General features: G+C 37.6%; 1 protein-coding gene and 1 pseudogene across 2 annotated transcripts in view; one reads left to right on the top strand and one right to left on the bottom strand.

The window, feature by feature from the left end:
- Nucleotides 1–21,617, bottom strand: part of Heatr5b (HEAT repeat containing 5B) — an 88,002-nt gene that overhangs the window by 6,676 nt on the left and 59,709 nt on the right. For both annotated transcript variants that reach the window (XM_005390863.2, XM_005390864.1), the window contains exons 28-33: nucleotides 14,632–14,869; nucleotides 13,476–13,730; nucleotides 11,246–11,373; nucleotides 5,883–6,027; nucleotides 4,812–5,078; nucleotides 2,974–3,198 (exon numbers count right to left, since the gene is read on the bottom strand). In XM_005390863.2, the coding sequence (XP_005390920.1) occupies nucleotides 2,974–3,198; nucleotides 4,812–5,078; nucleotides 5,883–6,027; nucleotides 11,246–11,373; nucleotides 13,476–13,730; nucleotides 14,632–14,869 (1,258 nt within the window). The remainder of the gene's footprint in view (nucleotides 1–2,973; nucleotides 3,199–4,811; nucleotides 5,079–5,882; nucleotides 6,028–11,245; nucleotides 11,374–13,475; nucleotides 13,731–14,631; nucleotides 14,870–21,617) is intronic.
- On the top strand, nucleotides 9,320–10,948 carry LOC102029227 (annotated as a pseudogene).

Raw genomic sequence — 21,617 nt, forward strand, 5'->3', positions numbered from 1 at the left:
TCAGCCACAGGAATGCATTCTTCAGTGCTCTTTGTATATCCTGCCGAATTGATTCTCTGTCATTTTAACCACTTTAAAGTTCCATGAGCAATATCTGAAACTGTTCTTTCTGTACCAATTCCAGCTAATTATAATCATATTTTTAGAAAGAAAATCATTGTGTAAGTAAAAATTTAACCCCGGTGTGGTGACACATGCCTGTAGTCCCAGCACTTGGGAAGTTGTGACAGGAAGGTCACGATTCTGAAGCCAAGTTGAGGTACACAGTAAGTTCAAGGCCGGCTCAGACTACACTGCAAAAAATGGTCTCAAAAAAAACAAATTAAAAAAAAGAAACATATTATTATTATTTGTTTGTTTTGAGACAAGGTCTTGCTATGTGTCCAGGCTGAGCATGAACTCACAATGTAGTCCAGGTTGCCCTCCAACTCACAATGAGCCTTCAGATTACAGGTGTGTGTCACCATGCCCAGCTTGTACCTCTTATCAATTGTGGCTGATTTTATATGCTTGGTGGTCATCTCTATCTCCTTTTATCTATCTATTTATTTATCTATCTATCTATCTATCTATCTATCTATCTATCTATCTACCTAGCTAGACAATACTGAGGATTAGACTCTGGGCCTCTGAACTGAGCTACATCCTCAACTCTCTTTTTTAATTTTTAAATTTGAGAAGGCATCTTGCTAAGCCTCTAAACGGCCCATGCCGGGCTTGAATTTTTGATCTTCCTGCTCACCCTCATAGAGTTCTGGATTATAGGTGTGCATCACCATACCCAGCCTCAATTTGCTTTTCTCTAATAAGTGCTTTTTTTCTTTTCAAGATCATTTTCTTTCTAAGACCATTTTGTATAATGTTTGACTGAAAAATATAGTAAATTTTCAAATAAAAAATTACATATTTTGAGCATACCTCATACATTAATGATATAAACACTGCCTAAAGTGTTAACATCAGTTTTTCAGCTACCCTTTAATGTACGATATTTCACTTGGTAGAGAAGTTAATGTCTATATAGAGCAATACATCAGTGTTTTCCTCTCCAATATCTTCCACTGATACATAGTTGGTCCTCTTCCATTCTGTCACAGAAGATTCACCTACATTTTGTTTTCCTATTTCTTTGTGTTTTTTGTTTTTTGAGCCAGGGTTTTACTATGTAGCTGGCCTTGAACCCACTACATAACCTAGGCTGTCCTCAAACCCATGGCAATCCCCCTGCCTCAGCCTTCCAAGTGCTGGGATTACATGTGCCACCAGCCTAGCCTGTTTTCCTATTTTTTTTTAAAATCTTGTGTAATAGTACCTTAATATCTTGTACTTATTGTGATTCATGATATAAGCTGAAGACCTAACTAGAATTTATTACTCCTTCAGCTAACTGGCACAAATCATTTCAAGAATAATGAATTCATGGGTCTGGGGGTTTAGCTCAGTGGTAAAGCACCTGCCTGGCAAGCGCAAGGTCATGAGTTCGATTCCCAGTACCGGAAAAAAACCAAAACCAAAAAAAAAAAAGAATAATGAATTGACAGTTATGGTATATGTTGCTCTCAGGTAAGTACACATGAGTTTCACAACTATCTCTTCTACTCCCCTGCCCCACCCACAAACTGTGGGCCCACTGCAGCTTACAATAGTGTGAAAATGTGTTAACAGGCAACATTAAAAATCTTTCCTTATTACTTGTTTTCTTTTTTGCATTTTATTTATAACACAAATTAAGATTGGAGAAAAAGCTAACACAAAAGAAAAATGGATGAAATATGAATAAGCATTTCCCCCAAAATTAAACACATATCTGATAAATACAAATTAAAATAGTAAGATAGTAACATTTTACCCATCACATAGCAAAATTTAAAAGTCTGACAATACCAAGTATTGGTGAGGATGTAGGGAAATAGCGATTCTTATACACTGCTGATGTGAATGCACAGTCATGTAACTATGCTGGAGAGCAACTTTGCAATGTCTGAGAAAATTAAGGTTAAAATATGGCATCAATTCCACTTTGATGGATAAACCCCCCAAAATCTCTAACAGCACACATGCATGAGGAATCTGAAGGACATTCAATGCAATAATATTTGCAATTGGAAAAATTACAAATAGCAAAAACATTCATTGAAAGGGGAATGAATAATAATTGATAAATACATGTAATAAAAAGCTACATGGGTCCAGATATGGAAGCACACACCTATAAGCCCCGTACTGGAAGGGTGAGGCAAAAAGATTACAAATTTGAGAGTAGCCTGGTCTGTACAGAAAATCTGAGGCTACTGTGGGCTGCACAGCAAGACTGTCTCAAAAAACAGCAAAACAAATAAAAGCAACAAAAGAAAAGAAAAATAGGAGTTTTGTATAACAAAATTGATAGATTTTTAAAAAATTAAGTACTGAATAAGGGAATACAAGTAAAATGAGTTATTAAGATTATATAAATTAAAAAATAAGCATGAATGCTGTACCTTGTTCAGCTATTTATCTCTATATATAATGCATATACACATTAATAGATTAAGAATATTAACATAACTGATAAATATTAATATAGGACACATTTAGCAGAAATATATACATATATTTAGAAATATTTCAATATCAGGATCACACTTCCAGTTGAAGAGTACACTGGGAGGATGATGGGTATTTTAATTTCTCTACTTTATTATTTTTATTAAAATAAACAACTTGATGCAAACATAAATATATCAACACATGTCAGTTCTGGGCATATTTAGTGTCTTTTTAAAAATCTCCCACCATGTATGCAAGTGCTAAGACAGGGGCAGTTAGAGCCAACATCCCAGAGGGCTATTAAAGTTCAAGTCAGAAGGAGATGACTGGAAGAACTGAGTTGGTCCAGTATCACACAGCACTTTTCTGACAAGGTTGTTCACACAACTAATTATGGAACAGATATCCTCACAGATCTAAGTTTTCAAAACTCACACATATTACCTGGTTGAGAATATTCCAGGATGCATGCAAGTGTGCTACGAATTAGAGCCGTCCATTGCTTTTGAGTTTCCTCCGTTTTGGCCATTGAAAGTGTCACAATACTTTTAATCCCTTGAAGAGCTGCGCTGACAGGCAGAGGAACCTGATTATCTACAGACTTTATTGCTGTGTCTTTCAATATTCTTGCAATTAAGAACAGAATTGTGGGCAGAATTGTCATACATCCTGAAATGAAAACACATCAGGTTACCTTATAACTATTTCAGCTCCTATATTACATTTATTTCCACTGTTCACATTTTTATAGTTGGTTGTGCTCCCCTTCCCCCAAGACAATAAATCACTATGTTGATCAGGCTGGCCCCAACTCTGCAGTTTAAGCAATCCTCCTGCCTCAGCTTCTCAAGTAGCTAGAACTATAGATGTGTGCCACCACACTTGGCTGATAGTGGTTTAATATTATCTCTTTTTGTGTATTTAAACAAAATTTACTACATTACTATTACTATAATTTAATGCTTGAAAAAGAACGTAAGAAAGTTCCATGTTATCTTAAGACAGAATTAATATTTTCTTTCTTTTTCCAACCTAGGCTTGTTTTTATTACTTCCATTAGTTCACCTAATTGATAGTTCATGCTTTTCATAATGAAAATGAGGAAGGAATTTAGAAAAAAAAAGGAAAACACTACTATACTCTGAGAAGCATCTGAGGGACTTGGGAGGCTCTTAGAGTAATTTTCAGATATGTAATCAGCCCTCACGGTACTAAAGTCAGTCTGATCAGGCCAGGAAAATAAATACTACTGGGGTAGGCAAAGAAAAAATGAAACGATCCTAGACTCTGTGGCTCAGAGAATGTTTAAAGTCTTCAACTTCAACCTTCACTACTTTCACACAAAGCTAGTGTATGCTCAGCTTACAAAGTTTCAGTGATAGAGATCTAATTATTTTAGCACATGCAGTTAACTCTAAGTGGTAGAAAGGTTAGATTTCCCTTGTGTTCAGCTGAAATTTACCTATAGATCTACTGATATTATTATTATTTTTTTGGTCCTTTTTTTGAGACAGGGTCTCGCTATACAGTTCATGCTGGCCTTGAGCTCACTTTGTAGCCCAGGCTGGTCTCGAACTCACAACAATCCTCCTGGCTCAGCCTCCCGAGTGCTGGGATTACAGGCGTGCGCCACCACGCCCGGCTGAAATTTTTATGTTCTAGATAAAAGAGGGAAAGTTCACTTCCTCACAACGGCTCTTCAGTATCTGCATATAGCTATTAATGTTATTAGCCTCCCTCTCCTTTCTTTATGTTTGTGGTGCTAGGGATAGAAGCCAGGGCCTTGTGCTTGTTGGCCAAGTGCTCCACCACCCAGCCCCAAACATAATTTTTTTTTTTTTGAGACAGGGTCTCGCTTTGCAGTACAGGCTGGCCTCAACCTTGTGGCGATCCTCGTACCTCAACCTCCTAAGCACTGATTACAGTCATGTGCCACCACGCCCAGCGTATAATTTCTTTAGGCACTCCTTAAAATTGGCTGTCACTCTCCTCTGACATTCTTCAGTTATTCATGTTTTTTATGTCCACTGACATTCAATGTCTTCCCCCAATCTGCAGTTCTCAGATTTAACACGTATCTGAAAAGATCAATTTAGGATTTTGGATTTTTGAATCTTTAATCTTTATAGGCTCTTATAGGTAAACAATCCCTTAAAAAAAGACCAAATTCTCCTTTCACATTGTAGACTTAAGAGGAAAATTACAGATATTTAAAATTCAAGGCAAACACATCTTTGTCTGTTGTAATAGAATGCGTTTGCAAATACCGATCAGTACCGTACCAGCAGGTGAACAAAGAGACGGTAACTCCGAGAGAATGGTGACGGTGGCTGCCACCAAACGGGCACTTTCTTCTGACAGGTGGGCTTTAGTGGCGAGGTGGCTCGGTGAGTCTGACAGCCTGGTACTCAGCTGCGGCATATGGCGCACTAAGAGGAACATCAGTAGCTCCATAGTTGCAAACACAAGAGATTTTCCAGGAATGAGGCCGCCGCTGTCACCTCCTTCTCCTAACACAGCACAGGACTCTTTCTCCACATCATCTTCATCTTAGATGAAAAGATAATTTGGTGAAATTTCCAGCAAAAAAAGAAAAATTAGTATATAAAATAATGGTAAGTACATTTAAAGAATTCTTTCTTACAAGTAGATGTCTAAATAATGCTACGTATCACTTTCAGTGTAATTCTCTGGCTTACTGAAAGTCTGTGTACAGTACCTTGTTAACCTCTCTTCTCCTTTAAAGCAATAGACAGCTTATTTTTTTCTTGAAAAATCTTTAGTACGTGTTTTATTAGGTACATATTTCATAACAGGAGTGACATATGCTAGCTAGGTTGAACCATATAAACTGACACTTTCTTTTTTTTGAGACAGGGTCTTGATATGTAGCCCAGGCTGGCCTTAAACTCACAGCAGTCTTCCTGCCTCAGCCTCCCAAGTAATGGGATTACAGGCATGTACCACCACCAAGAAACTGCTACTTTTGAACGAGAAAAAAAAGTCAAATACCAGCAATTTTATTTGGTCCTATTTCGTGAAAGCAAAATCAACTTCGTATCTTCTAAATGTAGAGTATGTTTTCTTTTTATTTGAAACGTCCTAGCATTAGTAAGGTATTTTAGCTGGGCATGGTGGTGCATGCCTATAATCCCAGCACTCAGGAGGCTGAGGCAGGAGGATCACCATGAGTTTGAGGCCAGCCTGGGCTACAAAGTGAGTTCAAGGCCAGCCTGAAGTGCATAGTGAAACCCTGTCTCAAAAAGTCAAAAAAAAAGAAAAAAACCAACAAAAATGTAAGATTAGAGTATAAGTAAGTTTTATTTCAAGTTAGTGTAATTTGCAGTGCTTACTTAGAGTGCTTCTCTTCTCTTGCAAGTAATCCTGAGCAGCTCTTACTATCTGTTGGACAACTCCAGTAACCAATAGCTGGATAGACGCTGGGTTCCAGGTCAACAGGAGGCGGTGCAAGACACTCAGCAATTCAACACCAATCAGCTGTCATAAATTAACACAAATACAATTTACTTTCAAAGGGAAAATGTGTATTATTAAAATCTGATAAAGTACACATGTGAAAATAAGAAACGTAATTAAAACTAGTGAGAGTGTGTGATTAATGGTTTCAGCATTTAAATATTCCAGGATAATCATTCTCCTACTGGAAAGAAATACTGCAGCCAGAGTTTTGTGCCACTGAAATTCATAATTTCCGACTTGACCTGCGTACCTGAGAGGTACCCACCAGAGACAATAAGAATGTCTGGCGAATCCCTCTTCTACTCACCTCTGCAACTATTACAAACTTTCACTTCAATCCTTTTATAATCTTCCACATCTAATCCATGGAGTATGCCTCAAATTTCAAAGAGGGGGAGAAAACATAACTGCAGAGCCATTTTTACCTCTTCCTTAACATTAAGTATCCTGTCTCTTCTTCAAGGCTGGTTCAACTTTCCTCATGAACTCTTTCTCCCATCTTAACTGACTTTCCAGGAATTCTTCAAGGACTTCAATCATACCTCATGTCTCTACTCCCTCTCTCTCATTAAGCTATTTTTCCCAGTACAAAGATGCTATTTAAGATTATTTTACATAATGCCCCATCCTCCCAAAAGGCTCTCAGATCCTTATTACCTTCTTTCTTTCCTTATCACTTCTGCTCCTTCCTTTCCCAGCTTAGATGCTTCTACTTCTTTTCCTTTCTCCCTGATCTATAATCTGGCTTCTACCCATCCACGAAAATTAGTGACCATCTTAGCAGATCGCTAATAACCTCCTCTGGACTCTTTTCCCTATTTATTGCATTATTTTTTAACATTGTCATCTACCTTTTTTGAACTGTCTCTTGACTTTGATAAATTTGTTCTCTTTCGGTTCTCCTTCTTCTACTTTTTTTTTTCTATTTTATTTTTTGGCACCAGGAATCAAACTCAAGGCCTTGCGCTTGCCAGGGAGGTACTATGCTGCTGAGCTTTATCTCCGGCCCCCTCCTTCTACTTCTCTAGTAGTTTCCACTGTTGATTTAGTTCCCTCTTTTTCCTTTTTTTTCCCCCAATCTTTTTTTTTTTTTTTGGTTTTTCTTTGGTACCGGGAACCGAACTCACGACCTTGTGCTTGCCAGGCAGGCACTCTGCCGCTGAGCTAAATCCCTAGCCCGCTCCCCAATCTTTTTGAGACAGGGTTTCTTCATGCAGTTCAGGCTGGCCTTGAACTTACTTTGTAGCCCAGTCTGACTTCAAACTGGCAGTGATCCTCCTGCCTCAGCCACCCAACTGCTGGGATTACAGGTGTGCGCCACTATGCCTGGCCTATTTTCCTCTTTTCAATCTTTAAATGCTATTTATACTCAGAGTTTCAAACTTGGCCTTCTTTTCTTCTTCATTCATTTATTTTCAATATTTGTACTAGTACATGTTTGCAGTACATAACAATTATATTCCTCATGGGGAATTGGTACATATACGTAACACATCTTAATTCTTTTTTCTTCTCCCTCCCTTTCCCCGTCTTCCATCTCTTGGTCTCCTTCTCTTCTGCAAAACATCTACTTCCTATTATCTATCTTCTTCTTTCTTTATTGAATTTTCCCAGGCTAGAATATTCAATGCTTCTCTGGAATTACGAAAAGAGCCTCATAACCGGCCTTCTGACCTCCCTTTTCATGTCTCAGAAGCCAATGCCTATAAGCTTAATAGTGTGATCCTTCTGACGTGTAGAATTAGCATGTCACTTCTCTACTTAAATGTTTTTACTCATTTCCTACACTTTCAGAATACAGCTCTAATTCCTTCACATACTCTAAAGGAATCTTTAGGATTTGGTCTTTACCCTATTGTCCAGTCTCATCTAAAACCGTCCATGTTCTATTCACATTAGCCTCAGTAACTAACAGTAGTGCACTTGAATGTGTCACATTCTCTCCCGCCTCCTAGTTTTTGTATCTGCTATTCTTTCTTAGAAGAAAATCCATCCCTTCTGTAATTCCTATTTAAGATTTGATCAACGAGCCTCTCCTGCGAGAAGCAGCCCTTCAATTTTCTATCATAAGGCTGGTGCTCCTCCTGTTTCCCATTATACTCTTACATTCTTCAGCCCCTCTCTCTAGTTAAGCTTCTCTACTAGATATAAGGAAGACAAGACTCTTATCTAATGCCCCACATACAGTACTATCCATCCAATGCCTTGAATGGCACATATTTCACTGTACTCATCTTCTAATCCAGGGTCTGGAAAATAAGTTTTAATATCTACAGCCTCAAAAAACGTCCAAGGATCCAAGCACTCGGGAGGCTGAGGCAGGAGAATTGCTGCAAGTTCAAGGCCAACCTGGGATACAAAGTAAGTTCAAGGCCCATCTGAACTGCATAGCGAAACTCTGTTTCAAAAAGACAAAGAAAAGAGTCCAAGGCAGAACAAGTAGGGTACAAGCAGCTAGGTGAATGAATTTAATGAGTTAGTACACCCTGACAATGTTGAACTCATAGACTCCAACTCAGAACAATACCAAAAAATATCATTTTTTCCCATTAAAAAGCAGTACTTGAATAAAATAAGAAACAGCTAACTGGGTGAGATATGATGTTAAAACTAAAATAACTGAGTTTAAGAACAACAGCCCCAGGGATTAGTCCAGATGGCTCCCTCTGGTGTACTGACTCCAGAGCCACCACACAGGCCCTTTTCAAAGAAGCCTTGTTCTGCTGGTCTGTAAATCTGCTCGTGATTTTCAGGTGTGGGCTCAGAAATTAAATAACAAACAAAGCAGTCCCTCTCCACTCAGCTTAAATTTTATATGCTAAACAACTTGGAAACAATACTGAAGATTTTTATAGTAACTTACCGTTTAGCTGAGGCACAGCTTAAGGCTACAAGGTTGGGATATAAAAATGAGCTCATTGATAAGTGAATTTTATATGGTATAAATTTTTTGTTTTGGGGTGGCATCATATTTATATAACAAAATGATATCGACTTTGAATCTTATCAGTTCGTGTTTTACAGAAAAATACTCCAAATAACACCTTGTGGTAGTGGTGATGCCACAAGAGATGGTTATTATGAAAAATTTTTTAAATTCCTAATTAGCTGGATGTAGTGCAGCACCCCTGTAATTGCAACACTTGGGAGGCTGAGGCAAGATTACAGCAAGTTGTAGGCCAGCCTGAACTACACAGCCAGACCCTGTCTCAAGAAACAAAACACGGGGCTGGGGATTTAGCTCAGCGGCAAAAGCGCCTGCCTGGCAAGTGCAAGGTTGTGAGTTCGGTTCCCGGTACCGGAGAAAAACCAAAAAAAAAAAAAGAAACAAAACACCTAGCACAAGTGGAAAGCCAGGTAGGAGTCAGTGACACTGAGGCCCGAAGTGATGGCATGGAGAAGAAATGAGAAATACAAACTTCTGGTTCCACTTCCAGAAGGCAAGGCTCTGGATGACACTGAATGAAACGATGGGTACTGGGCAGCATGACTGGCTCTGGAGGATTTGCATTGATATATTTAGCTTTCCCCACAAACAAACAAGACACAGATGCAAGACAGGTAATAAAAGTGGAATATCAAGAAAATGGCCCATTATTTTCATTATTTTAAATTTTATCAGAGATCTGCAAAAAAAACCCTATCAAAAGTGGATGGAACTCAAACAACTTTATTATTTAGGAATTTCTCTGTTTTATGGATCTGGTTGAATGAATTCAAAGGAGAAAGTCACAGGTTTATGGTAATGGAAGGATTAGAAATAGATTTTCAGACCAGAACAGGATTTTTAAAAAATCAACTGTCCTGCAGCTATGTCTCTGAATGCTGGATGTACTAGAATATATATATGAAAATGAACCCATTCATGGTGATAGAAAAGCAGCAAATCTACTTTGGGGTTATAAAAATCCAGATCAGGTTAATCTTGCAAATTATGGATTTTCCTACACTTGATCTTAGCCAAAAGGTCGAGAAACATTAATTATGGACTTTCCTACAGATATTGTCCCAATGGGAACCACACATAGTATCAGGAAAATCCTAGAAAAGGCTATAATGAAACAATGGAGTTTACCAGCTTCCTTGGCTACCACACGCTGCGGTGGTGACATGGGAAACTTCCTCGGCAACAGAACCTGAAGGACCCTGTGGCTGTCCAGACTGATAAAACAAACCTGCTTGATGAGCTTCCTGAGTCAGTGTTTAAGAGGGCTCTGTCTGGAAGCAGTTGCTGTGAAATAGCCCAGTTTTTCTCCTGTGTTCATAGTTTAGCTTATAATGAAAAGCCAAACTATCAAAGAAAATTCTAAACCCAAGTGGAATACCTTTAGGACCACTGGAATTTTCCACCAATGGACAGAATGTAAATGTGCATACTCCAACCAATCAAAAAGTTGACTCAAGAAAGGCTGCAACAAAACAAGTTGATCAGATACAAAAAAAATTAAAAGAAAAAGTTGACACAGAGAGAAAAGCTGAGTCCTTTGCAACAAGGAGAAAAGTGCAAACTGGACAAGCTGACTGCACTGATGAACAATGAAGTAGCTCAGGAGAGCACAAGAAGACAGAAATACCACGAGTCTCCACAACTTCTGAATGAAGTAAACAGTTTCCCATGACAATCTAGCTATACATACTTCCAAAATTCACTTTATGAACCCTATCAAGATTTTATCCGTCCAGATACAATCAAGAAGTCACAATCTCCACATTTGGTATGTGTACACTTTCACAATTTGTATGGAAATCACAGACTTACAAAGTTCTGCAGGATTTTGGTCTACCATTTCCCATTTTACCCTTAGTGAAGAGACAAAGACAGATCTGTATTATTATGGCTTCATCATAGTTTTGCTTTTGATACTGATATGTCTTGCTTTACATTTTCCTTAAAAATATAAAACAAAATCCTTTTGATAATTTTTTTATAATTCTTTAGAAACAAATGAACAAAATCCTAATTAAAAAGAATAACAACTCCAATGGTAGCTTGGTTCTGTAACAACCCTTAAATTTTTAGTTTTATTTGATCAAAGAGATACTATCTGTAATCTAGCTCTGGCTGCCCACACAAAATTCAATAGAGTCAAAATCCTGAATATTAACATCATTATAAGTAATGTATATTATCATTAATTAATATAACACTTATTTACAGTATCAGAAAATTATCTGATGGTAAACATGATTAAAACAATGCATACAAATAACTATGCACTATAGAAATACACTCTACCTGATCTTCCGCAATATGGATTCGTGCATAAGGAGAATCCAGCAAGGTATGTAAGGCCTGGAGGCATGCTGTAACATGTTCCATAGGCTCCTCAGGTCTAGGGGAACAAAGAAACTGTATACTCACACCTGAAATGCACAAAATGAATACGTGGGTTCTCAATATAAAACACTTATGTTGCTTTGACATCAAATTTTTGCTATTTTTTCTTTTACATATTATTTGAATACATACTTAATGCCTTCTAAGCCAGACAGCCACATTCAACATAAAATCCTAGTTTTGCAACTAGGCTAATATTCAAACTAGGTATACACAGCAGAAGTAAGTCCTATACTATGAAGTTGATTATGAAGATAATTTACTTTTCTACTTCTAAGACTTTAAAAAATGATAGTACATAAAAAATAAATTAGTATTATAAAATTACCCTTCATTAAATGGTTACCAAACAGTGTTGTATACATACAAAGTTTGTTTTATTTTGTTTTGCAGTTTTGGGGATTAAATTCAAGGTCTTCACATTAGGCTAAACCTTTAGCCCTTTTAAAAGATTTTTTACTTTGAGACAGGATCTTGCTAAATTGCTTAACTGCCTTCTGGGCTCAAACCTGTGATCCTTCTGCCTCAGCCTCCCAGAGTGCTAAGATTACATGTGTGTGTCACCACACCCAGCCTATACAATTTTTTTTTTTTTTTTTTTGGTTTTAGTTTTTTCTCCGGTACCAGGAACCGAACTCACGACCTTGCGCTTGCCAGGCAGGCGCTTTTGCCGCTGAGCTAAATCCCCAGCCCCACAATTTTTTTTTTAATGGCAAGCTACAGAGGCACAACAAATGTCATGTATAACTGTTCTTAATGCATACAGGGTAAGGTTTTGGAAGTTTTTCACTTGTGAGATCTATGAATTCTATTATTATACCCTACCAGTTGTATTCCTTTTCACCCACAAAAAATATGAGATCACTAAAATCTTCATGTATTTTTTTACATCCCCTTCTTCATCTTAGTCTTTTTTCCACTTGCAAAAGATCTGTCTCCCTGCTTCCTATTAGCTATCCTTTATTTTGTTCTTTGGGTTTTTCATATAAGAGAAACCAAAAAAAAGAGAGAAATCATGGAATATTTATGTATGTCTGTCACATTTACTTCACAACACTATGGTCTCAAGGTGCACTCATTTTCTTACAAATGAATACAAAGCAATTATAAATTAGGATTTGAATTTTCCCCTTTTACTAGGGATTGAACCCAGAGTTTCCTGCATAGTATGCAAGCAATTTACCAGTGAGCGACATCCCCCATTGTTTTTTGAGACAGGATCTTGCTATGTAATCTATGCTGGCCCTGAATTTCTATGGAACCCAGGCTGGCTTTGAATTTGAGTACCTACTGCCTCAGCCCCTTGAGTGCTGGGATTACAGACGTGAGCTACCATACCAGGTTTTTTGGGGTTTTTTTTTTGTCTTTTTTGAGACAGGGTCTCACTATGCAGTTCAGGCTGGCCTTGAGCTCATTTTGTAGCCCAGGCTGGCCTCGAATTGGCAAAGATCCTCCTGCCTCAGCCTCCCAAGTGCTGGGATTACAGGTGTGCAGCACCACACCCAGCTCATACCAGGTTTAAATTTGATTAAACTTTTCCTCTTCATGGGACCTATTAAATACCAAGTAAAAAGAAAACCACATGCTGAATAAAAATTAAAAATAATTAAGGTTTTTCTGTGGGAACTCTTTAGCATTTGCTGTGTAAGTGAACATGATAGCTAAAATATTTAAAGAGTAGTTCTAAACAATTTTTTTTTTTTTTTGGTACCGGCAGTGGCACTTAGGACTTTGCATTTGCCAGACAGGTGCTGGCTGCTTAGCTGTATCCCTGGCCCAACAATTTAATTTTTAAATAAAACACTGTTAAAACCAGGCAGGGTTGTTCATGCTTATAATACCAGCATTTAAGAAGCTCAACCAGGACAATCACAAGTTTAAGACCAACCTGGACTATACAGTCAAACCCTGTTTCCCCCCCAAAAAAAATTCAGTAAATTTAAAAGTTGAGCTGGAAATTTTATTATTTAGTATCTAAATTGTGCTATATAAAACTTTTCCATAGCATTATGTGAAAGACATGAATTTTCATAAGTGACACATTTTGAAGCTCATTACATGAAAGACAAAAACTTTCAAAAGTGACACATCTTAAAGCTAGTTATAATGAAGCTAATTACACTCCTACCTAAAATCAGGTGCATTCTGTCTTTATTAATTTCTGGCAAAGACTTAGCACTGGCTATTGCTCCTGATGCCTGGTTTAAACTGACAGGTGCAGAACGTTTTTGTGAACCAGACACTGCTGCTGCTTCTGTGGACTCTGAACATGCAAACCCCGTGCTATTTAACCAAAGTGCCACTGCATGGAGAATTGGAGCCCAGGAATTCCGATAGTGAAGTCTGGCTGTATCAATAGTCTCTGGTGTATAAAATGCTCCACCTGTAAAACAATCCAATCAATTAAATTATTTTCTATTCATTATTTCCTGTTATAAGTGTTCACTCATTTATGAACAACAATGAGCTTCTCCTAGACACGCTAACCCCTTTACTCAGCTGCTGACCTGCACTGCCCTTGTCTCCCTCACTGATGCCAGTTGTAACCCTCTCCTCTGCGCTGCTAGTGCAGTGTTATCTTTTGCAGCACTGCTGTCACAGGATTTACCTCCCCATTTCACATCCACTTTTTTTTTTTTTTTACCACGACCAGAGATTCTGTGTCCTTTCTATTTTTCTGTTTTTCTGTTATTCCTCCCCACCTACTTTTTCTAATACCAATACTGAGGATTTCCTCTACTTGCTATCATGAACGACTGAGGAAGGAGAAAAAGAACTCCATTATTGTTATCATTACTATATGGAAAGAGGAATGGGTTCTTTGAGTAGAAACTGGTAATACATTTTCTAGACAGGAAAAATGCTCATGATGATTTCTGCATCAATTTCAATAAGAAAACTAAAGTATAAACAATTTGCATAGGACTTTAGGCATCCAAGTAATTTGTAGAGTAAGATCATATGAACGTACACATATTGACCCGTGCAGTAGTACACATCATAGTTATGCAGAATGACTTGCTATCCAAACTTATGTAGAGCACCCCCATTCATACAGCTATTACTATTACAGTACTAACATTTTTGCTTCTGCTAACAAAAAAGCTTTATATTGTAGTGTCTTGAGTCTACAAACTCAATATGAAGAATATGTTCTAAAGTTTAAGTCTACAACACTTTAAAGTGCAGTCACTGGTACTGCTCATGGTAGCCTCTACCAAATCCATTATGTTCATTTACTACACTGAACTCCCTAAAGGCAACATCCCAAATGCCATACTTACCATCTGGAGGGAGCTGACTGGCAAATTCAGCTGGTAATGTCAAAAGTGCATAGTCTTTCAATGCTGCCAACCACAGGCGGCTAAGTGTTGGGAGTTCAGGTTGTACCAGTGTAATTAAACTATCTGGTGGTAGTTCATCTACGGTACCATAGTCATCATCTTCATCATCAGTATTTTTAATTGCTCTTTTTGGTTTTGACTCTGCTTCTTTTTTAATATTCATAGCAACCACATATACCTAGTTAGATATAGGACAGGTAAAAATAACAAGAAATAAGATAAAAAAATGAGATATTTAAAGTTGTTATCATTATAATGTCATTATCAAAGGTAATCTGATGTAACTACAAAAGAGTAACCACCTGTTTTGGAAGAAATTTTTAAAAATTTATCTATTGTTCCCACCACATATTCCTGGAGTAGGCTTCTCTGAGCTTCTTCTGGCTTCCTTTGTTCTATTTTACAAAGCTACCTTTTCTTTTCTCTCTCTCTCTCTCTTTTTTTTTTTTGCTATGGGGCACAACTTCCTGTTTACTACTCCCACTTTTCTACACTTATTAGACACAATCACAGAGCATTCAAAGAAAAAGTCTGAAAATAGCAAGGTGGCCAGAGAAAGGACTTCTATAAATAGCCTTTTACATAGTCCTTAAATGACAGTTAGCAATTTAGCAATTACAACACATAGTTAAAGAGTATAATTTACTAGTCAAATATATTATCTATAGCCTTACTCTCTAGTTCGTGAACCAAAAGGACATATAACAGTAACCTTTCTAAAACCATTTTAAAGATTCTTCCGTGTTTATTTTTTGTACATACATTTAATTTTTGCAATTGATACATACAAAACTGAATAACATATTAATGAAAAGGAAAGAAATAAGTGTGAAAGGAAAAATTTGCATTACATAAAAATCCTGAGAAAACCTGGCTAGTGTAATTTCCATTGTAACTAATGAGGAACATATACTATAAACTTCTTGAAGGGAAAGACTGCGTCTGTATTTCTACAGTGAGCAGACAGCTAGAACACAGCAAGCATATAGGAACTGCTAACCTCTATAGAAAGGACTTTGGATCTCAGGATATAAAAATATCACACTCATATTTCCAAGTGGTTTTAAGCTTGTTTTGCCCTAATTTTGTTATTATACTGATATGTAAAGAACATGTCTTAATAGGCACTTTATTTTGAGGGATTTTTTTTTGAGACAGGATCTCACTGTGTAGTCCAGGCTAGTCTTGAACTCCAGGCGATCCTCCTGCCTCAGCCCCCCAAGTGCTGGGATTATAGGTGTATGCCACCATACATGGGCCGAGACAAATAATTGTTTAAAACCTGTTTGCAATCATCTCCCTCACCACATTCCACCCAAAGGTTAAGTGGAGGGTCTGACACCTAATGAACATGTGATGGTTCCTGAAGTGAATGAATTAGTCTCAGGGAGCACCCAGGATGGATGCATCTTAATGCTGGGAATATAAGAAAGGCAAGGCAAGAGTTTTCAAGGACAAAAGTTCACTTGCTCATAGGCAGAAATAAAAAGGACTGTAGGCAGAGAGAATAAGAACAAGAGCATAAAAATAGGAAACTGAATGGCATTTTGAGAGCTGTAGGTTTTTAATATGACCTGAGCAGAGGATATAAGGTGGGAGTAATTGATTTTATTGTGTGGGCAATGAGGAAAATGAAGTGCCACTGCAAGATTTTAAAGTCACATGTATTGGGGGCAGGTTTCAACAGAGTTTTGCGATGTCGTCTAGGGTTTTCTTATGTGGATATTAATCTTCATAACCTTTATTCTAGTTGCTACAGTGGAGGATCCACAATATCACTAACAAGTTCCTTACACCTGAAAGCTTGTATTTACTTCTGATTATTAGCCTGGGCAATCTTTAAAAGATCAGACCCAAAGGCAAAAGCTGTTTACTTCATATTATAAAGTTTCAAGTAAACATTTTAATAAACTTACCTCTTTTTCATGTTAGAAAAAAGGTCTAGAAATGGAATTACTTGGTCACTGATTATAGTATTTTTATGGCTCTCAATACATACTGCCAAGTGGTTTCTTATACTTCCTTGCCCCAGCAGGGCAGGGGATCAAATCCAGGACCATGCTCTCTAAAAGGGTTCTGTATTTTATACCATTATTTGCAATATATGAGAATATATTTTAAATTGTTTTTAAACAAATGTCTAGGCTTTTTTAAATTAGGTATTAACCAGTTGGGTATGGTGGCACACACCTGTGATCCCACCACTCAGTAGGCTGAGAGGCAAGAGGATCCCATGAGATTGAGGCCAGCCTGGACTACACCGTAAGTTCAAGACTGGCCGCCCTGTTTTTTGTTTTTTTTGAGACAAAATAAAATTACGTATTACAGAAGAAAAATTAGCAGCATGTGTAAAATGAAGCAAATAACAATTAAATACAATCTTACCACTGAGCTACAGTGCTCCTAATATTCTAGGTATGTTGCATATACACATTGAGTCTTAAATAAGGGTGTGTGTGTGTATGTGTGTGTGTGTGTGTGTGTGTGTGTGTGTGTGTAACTTCTAATCCAATTTTCTTTTTTTTTTTTCCAATTTTCTATTCACTTGACACCACTATCTTTTGGGCTCAAGAAATACATTTAGGTTATTTCAACTCTTTTGAGAACAAAAGCACCACAATAAAGTCTTTGTAGTAGATTACAGCTTTAAATATTTTTAGGATAGAATAGTCAACAAATATGTGTATTTTCTTAAATACTGTTCTAAAATATATTATTCCTTTAAAAAGTCTACCAATACTATTAACTTTAAAAATTACATTGATTTAGCTGGGGAATGTTTTGTATTCTTTCTGTGTTTATTTGTAGCTTTGTTTCTTCTTTGTGAATTATCAATTCATATTCTTTGCCAAGAGTTTGCATTTGAGAAAGATGATTCTGACAATCTGTGCAGAAGCAGCTGTGAGAAAGAAAAGACTAGTAATAGAAAAAAGGAGCATGGATCAATTCTACAAAGTAGGTGACATCATGAGGACAAAGAATAAAGCAGTGGGGAAAGAGAATAGCATTACTTACAGATATGAAAAGTTATACATGATTTATTGCCAAGGAATTTTTAAAAGGTGCTATGTTAAACAGGATTCTGCTTTTATTTTGAAAAAATATATATATATACACACACACAAATTACAGCAATATATAGACTTTTCTGTAGACGTATGCAGAGTAGACCAAAATATTACCAGTAGTTACCTTTGGGTGATAATACTACAGATGAGTTTTATTTTTAGTTTCATCTGTTTCCTCTGTATTCTGAATTTGTAGGTGTCTTAGTTACTATTCTCTCATTGCAGAGACAAAATACCCAACACCCAAGGTTAAAGGAGGAAGGTTTATTTAGCTCATAGTTTGTAGAGGTTTCAGTTCATAATCTACTGGCTCCAAGGCAGGGTGGCATGACACCAGGGCCACCATTTAAGGTGACAGAATACAGCAAAAGCAACAAGAGAAGAGCGGGAGCCTCTTTCTGCTCTTATATTGTATCCAGTCTACTGGGATTAGGGTAGTGCCAATCCAATAATGGACTGTTGCAGCAATCACCTACCCTTAATCTCAGCACCCTTAATCCTAGCATTGCACTATGAATCAGTCAAATACTCTAGATTCAGCTACCTCCGAAAAAGCTCCATCCAAAACTCCATTAGGCTTTGGGGGACATGTAGATACAGACCACAACAGTAGGTAAGCACAGCTCTTTTTTTTCTTTTAAAGGACAGGGTATAGCTATGTTACCCAGGCTGACCTCAAACTCCTGGACTGAAACAATCCTCTTGCCTGAGTCTACCAAGTAGCTGAGACTACAAACATGTGCCACTGCACCCAGCTTCAGCACAGATATTTTTATCCAAAGAACAAAACTGCTATTTTCATACATATTAATGAAGTAAAATAAATAGGAATTAGTTACTGGTTGAACATCAGAAGAGAGGTAGGTGGTTGGGGAAGAAAAATTAGTTAGGACTAATACTAAATCCAGTTTAGAAATTATAGGAGTCTCCAAAACTATAGGGAGGGGAAAATAAGGAAAGAGAAAAGAATTTTACTTAAATATTCTGTGTGTGTGTGTATGTTTGTGTGTGTGGTACATATAAGTCATCCAAGTAGACATGTCTAGTAAACAATGAAAACCACAGGGTTGGAATTTGGGAGAGGTACTGTACTACACAAGTAAGAGTTATAGGTTATGGGTGGTTTTTTTTTTTTTTTTTGGTTTTTCTCCGGTACCGGGAACCGAACTAATGACCTTGAGCTTGCCAGGCAGGCACTTTGCCACTGAGCTAAATCCCCAGCCCCGGTTATGGGTGTTAATGAGGCTAAAGTAAGAAGAGCAAGAAGGTACAAGAAAAATACAAATATTTATTTATTTATTTTTGGCTTTTTGAGACAGGATCTCGATATATAGTTCAGGCTGGCCTTGAACTCACTAGGTAGCCCAGGCTGGCCTGAGACTCGCGGTGATCCTCCTTCTTCCGCCTCTCCAACTGCTAGAATCCTGGCGGTGGCAAACAGGTGTGTGCCACTATGGCCAGCAGGAAAAATACCAATATTTAAAGATCAGGGTTAGTATCAGGGTAAGGGTTGGTTTTCTTACATATGTGTAAATTAAAAAGAAATAAAAGACTAGAAAATAGAAGAAGGATTATTAAGGACTGGGGAGGGGGGCTAAGAGAGGGTAGGAAAAGGGAGGGTTGACATGATCAAAGCATGATATAAGCATGTATACAAATGCCACAGTGGCCAGTGTGGTGACACATGCCTATAATCCCAGCACTCAGAAGGCTGAGGCAGGATGACCTCCATGAGTTCAAGGCCAGCCTCTGGGGCACATAGTCAGATTCTCTCAAAAACACATACAAACAAACCAAAAGAAAGAAGAAGGATAGGGTGAGGTCTATTAACTTGTACAATTAATATGTATTAATAACTACAGGGCTGCTGGGTGTAGTGGTGTACATCTGTAATCCCAGCACTCAGGAGGCTGAGGCAGGAAGATCGCTGAGAGTTCAAAGCCAGCCTGTACATAGTGAGACCCTATCTCAAAAAAACAAAAACAACAACAAAAAAAACAAACCAAAACAAAAACTACAGGGATGGGATGTGACTCAGTGGTATAGCAGTTGCCTACCATACAGAAAGCCTTAGGTTTGATTCCAAAGTACCACCAAAAAAATCCCAGTAAGAATAATATAAAAATGTATAATGACTCAAAATACAAAAAGCAGGTAGGCAGAGAGAAATCAGAAAGCGATACTGAGAATGAGTAACTGAAAAGAGTCAGTGTAACAACTATTGCCATTCTATTATTATTTAGCTAGGAAAGTTTATTTTTTCATAAAATAAAAAAAAATTAGAAAAAAAAAAAAGAAGGAAAGTACTAAGTGAGAAGTGTCAGAGAAGCCAAGGAAAGTACTAAGTGAGAAGTGTCAGAGAAGCCAAGGAAAGTAAAGATATGCTCAAACACTGAGGTAAAACAAGCAATGAACAGTGTCTAATGCTCTGAATAAATATGTTATAGGGACTTTAATGGAAGTAATTCCAATAGAACAGGTGAGACTACACCCAAACTGCAGGGGATCAAGAAGTGAATGACTGGATAAGTGAGTAAGTGCAGACAATGAAACTCCTTCAATAAACTGAGATGTCAAGAGGCGAGAGAAAGGACGCAGCAGACACAGGGACGCTCAGTCTCGGAATATGCACAAAGACAAAAGGAAACACAGGAAGAAGCTAAAGATCCAGAAGAGGGGGATAACTGGTCACTGAGTTTTGAACAGTCTCCTCACACACATGCTCAACATCTCTCACCCTCCATATTTCAATGTAAATGTCGCTTCTTCCTAGAAGCCTACTGTGAGACTCCAGCCCACTTCAGGAGACTTTGTTATGTTTCAAAAGACTGTATGTCTCCTTAAATAATGCTTCTTACAGCCTGTTGTACCTACTGGTTTAGAGTCTACCTTGCCTAGAGTGTGAAACATATTCGCTGTGTTCATCACTGCATTTGCAGCTGCTAACCTGGCATAGAGCCGAAGCTCAAAAACACTTTGATGAATCAGTCAGTGGGAAATGACCTTAGATTAGAGGAAAACTTTAAAATAATATTAAATAACAGAAAATATTCATTACATATGTATGTGTAATGTGGTAGTTACTGCACAAAGTCCTTGATCATCTCATTTTTTTTTTTTTTTTTGGTATTTTTGAGACAGGGTCTCACTATGCAGTTCAGGCTGGCCTTGAGTTCACTTTGTAGCCCAGGCTGGCCTCAAACTCGCAACGATCCTCCTGCCTTAGCTTCCTGAGTGCTGGGATTACAGGCGTGAGCCACCACACCCAGCCAATCATCTCATTTCATTGACACCATAAGCCTATGAAATGTGTATAATACTTCCAGGTTGAGATAACAAGCTTTAAAAGGTTGGTGAGTAACTCATCCCATGTTACACAGGTATGAAAGCAATTACCAATTCACATGAATCTAAAGATTTGAAGTAAACAATGGAAGAGTTGGAAAATATGCTCCACTTTCTAAGTGAAAAAGTAGACGCAAAGATAGGTTTTCAGTAGAGACATCTGTAATACAAGGGACATTTGAGGAAAAGGAAGTAAGCAGGGAAACGAATTCCTAGACAAAATTAAAGGCTGAGCTTCAGGTTCAAATTACTAACGTAGTACTGAATTACACTCAAAATAAGAAAAGAATTAGAAATATAATGTGAATTATTAATTCAGTTAAAGGATATACTGATCTAATCTTTAAAGCAATTATCTACCTCCCATTCAGGGCCAAGCACAGTGCTGGGCACTGCTACTTATACTGCCTTAGAAGATTTTATTTCTCTTTTGTAATACGCAAACTGAGGTTCTGAGAGATGGAATCACTTGATCAAGTCACACAGATAGTAAACTGTGAAGCCAAAACTTGT

Source organism: Chinchilla lanigera, unplaced genomic scaffold, assembly GCF_000276665.1.
Source record: "Chinchilla lanigera isolate Chin_1 unplaced genomic scaffold, ChiLan1.0 scaffold00040, whole genome shotgun sequence".
In the NCBI taxonomy this organism is placed as follows: domain Eukaryota; kingdom Metazoa; phylum Chordata; class Mammalia; order Rodentia; family Chinchillidae; genus Chinchilla; species Chinchilla lanigera.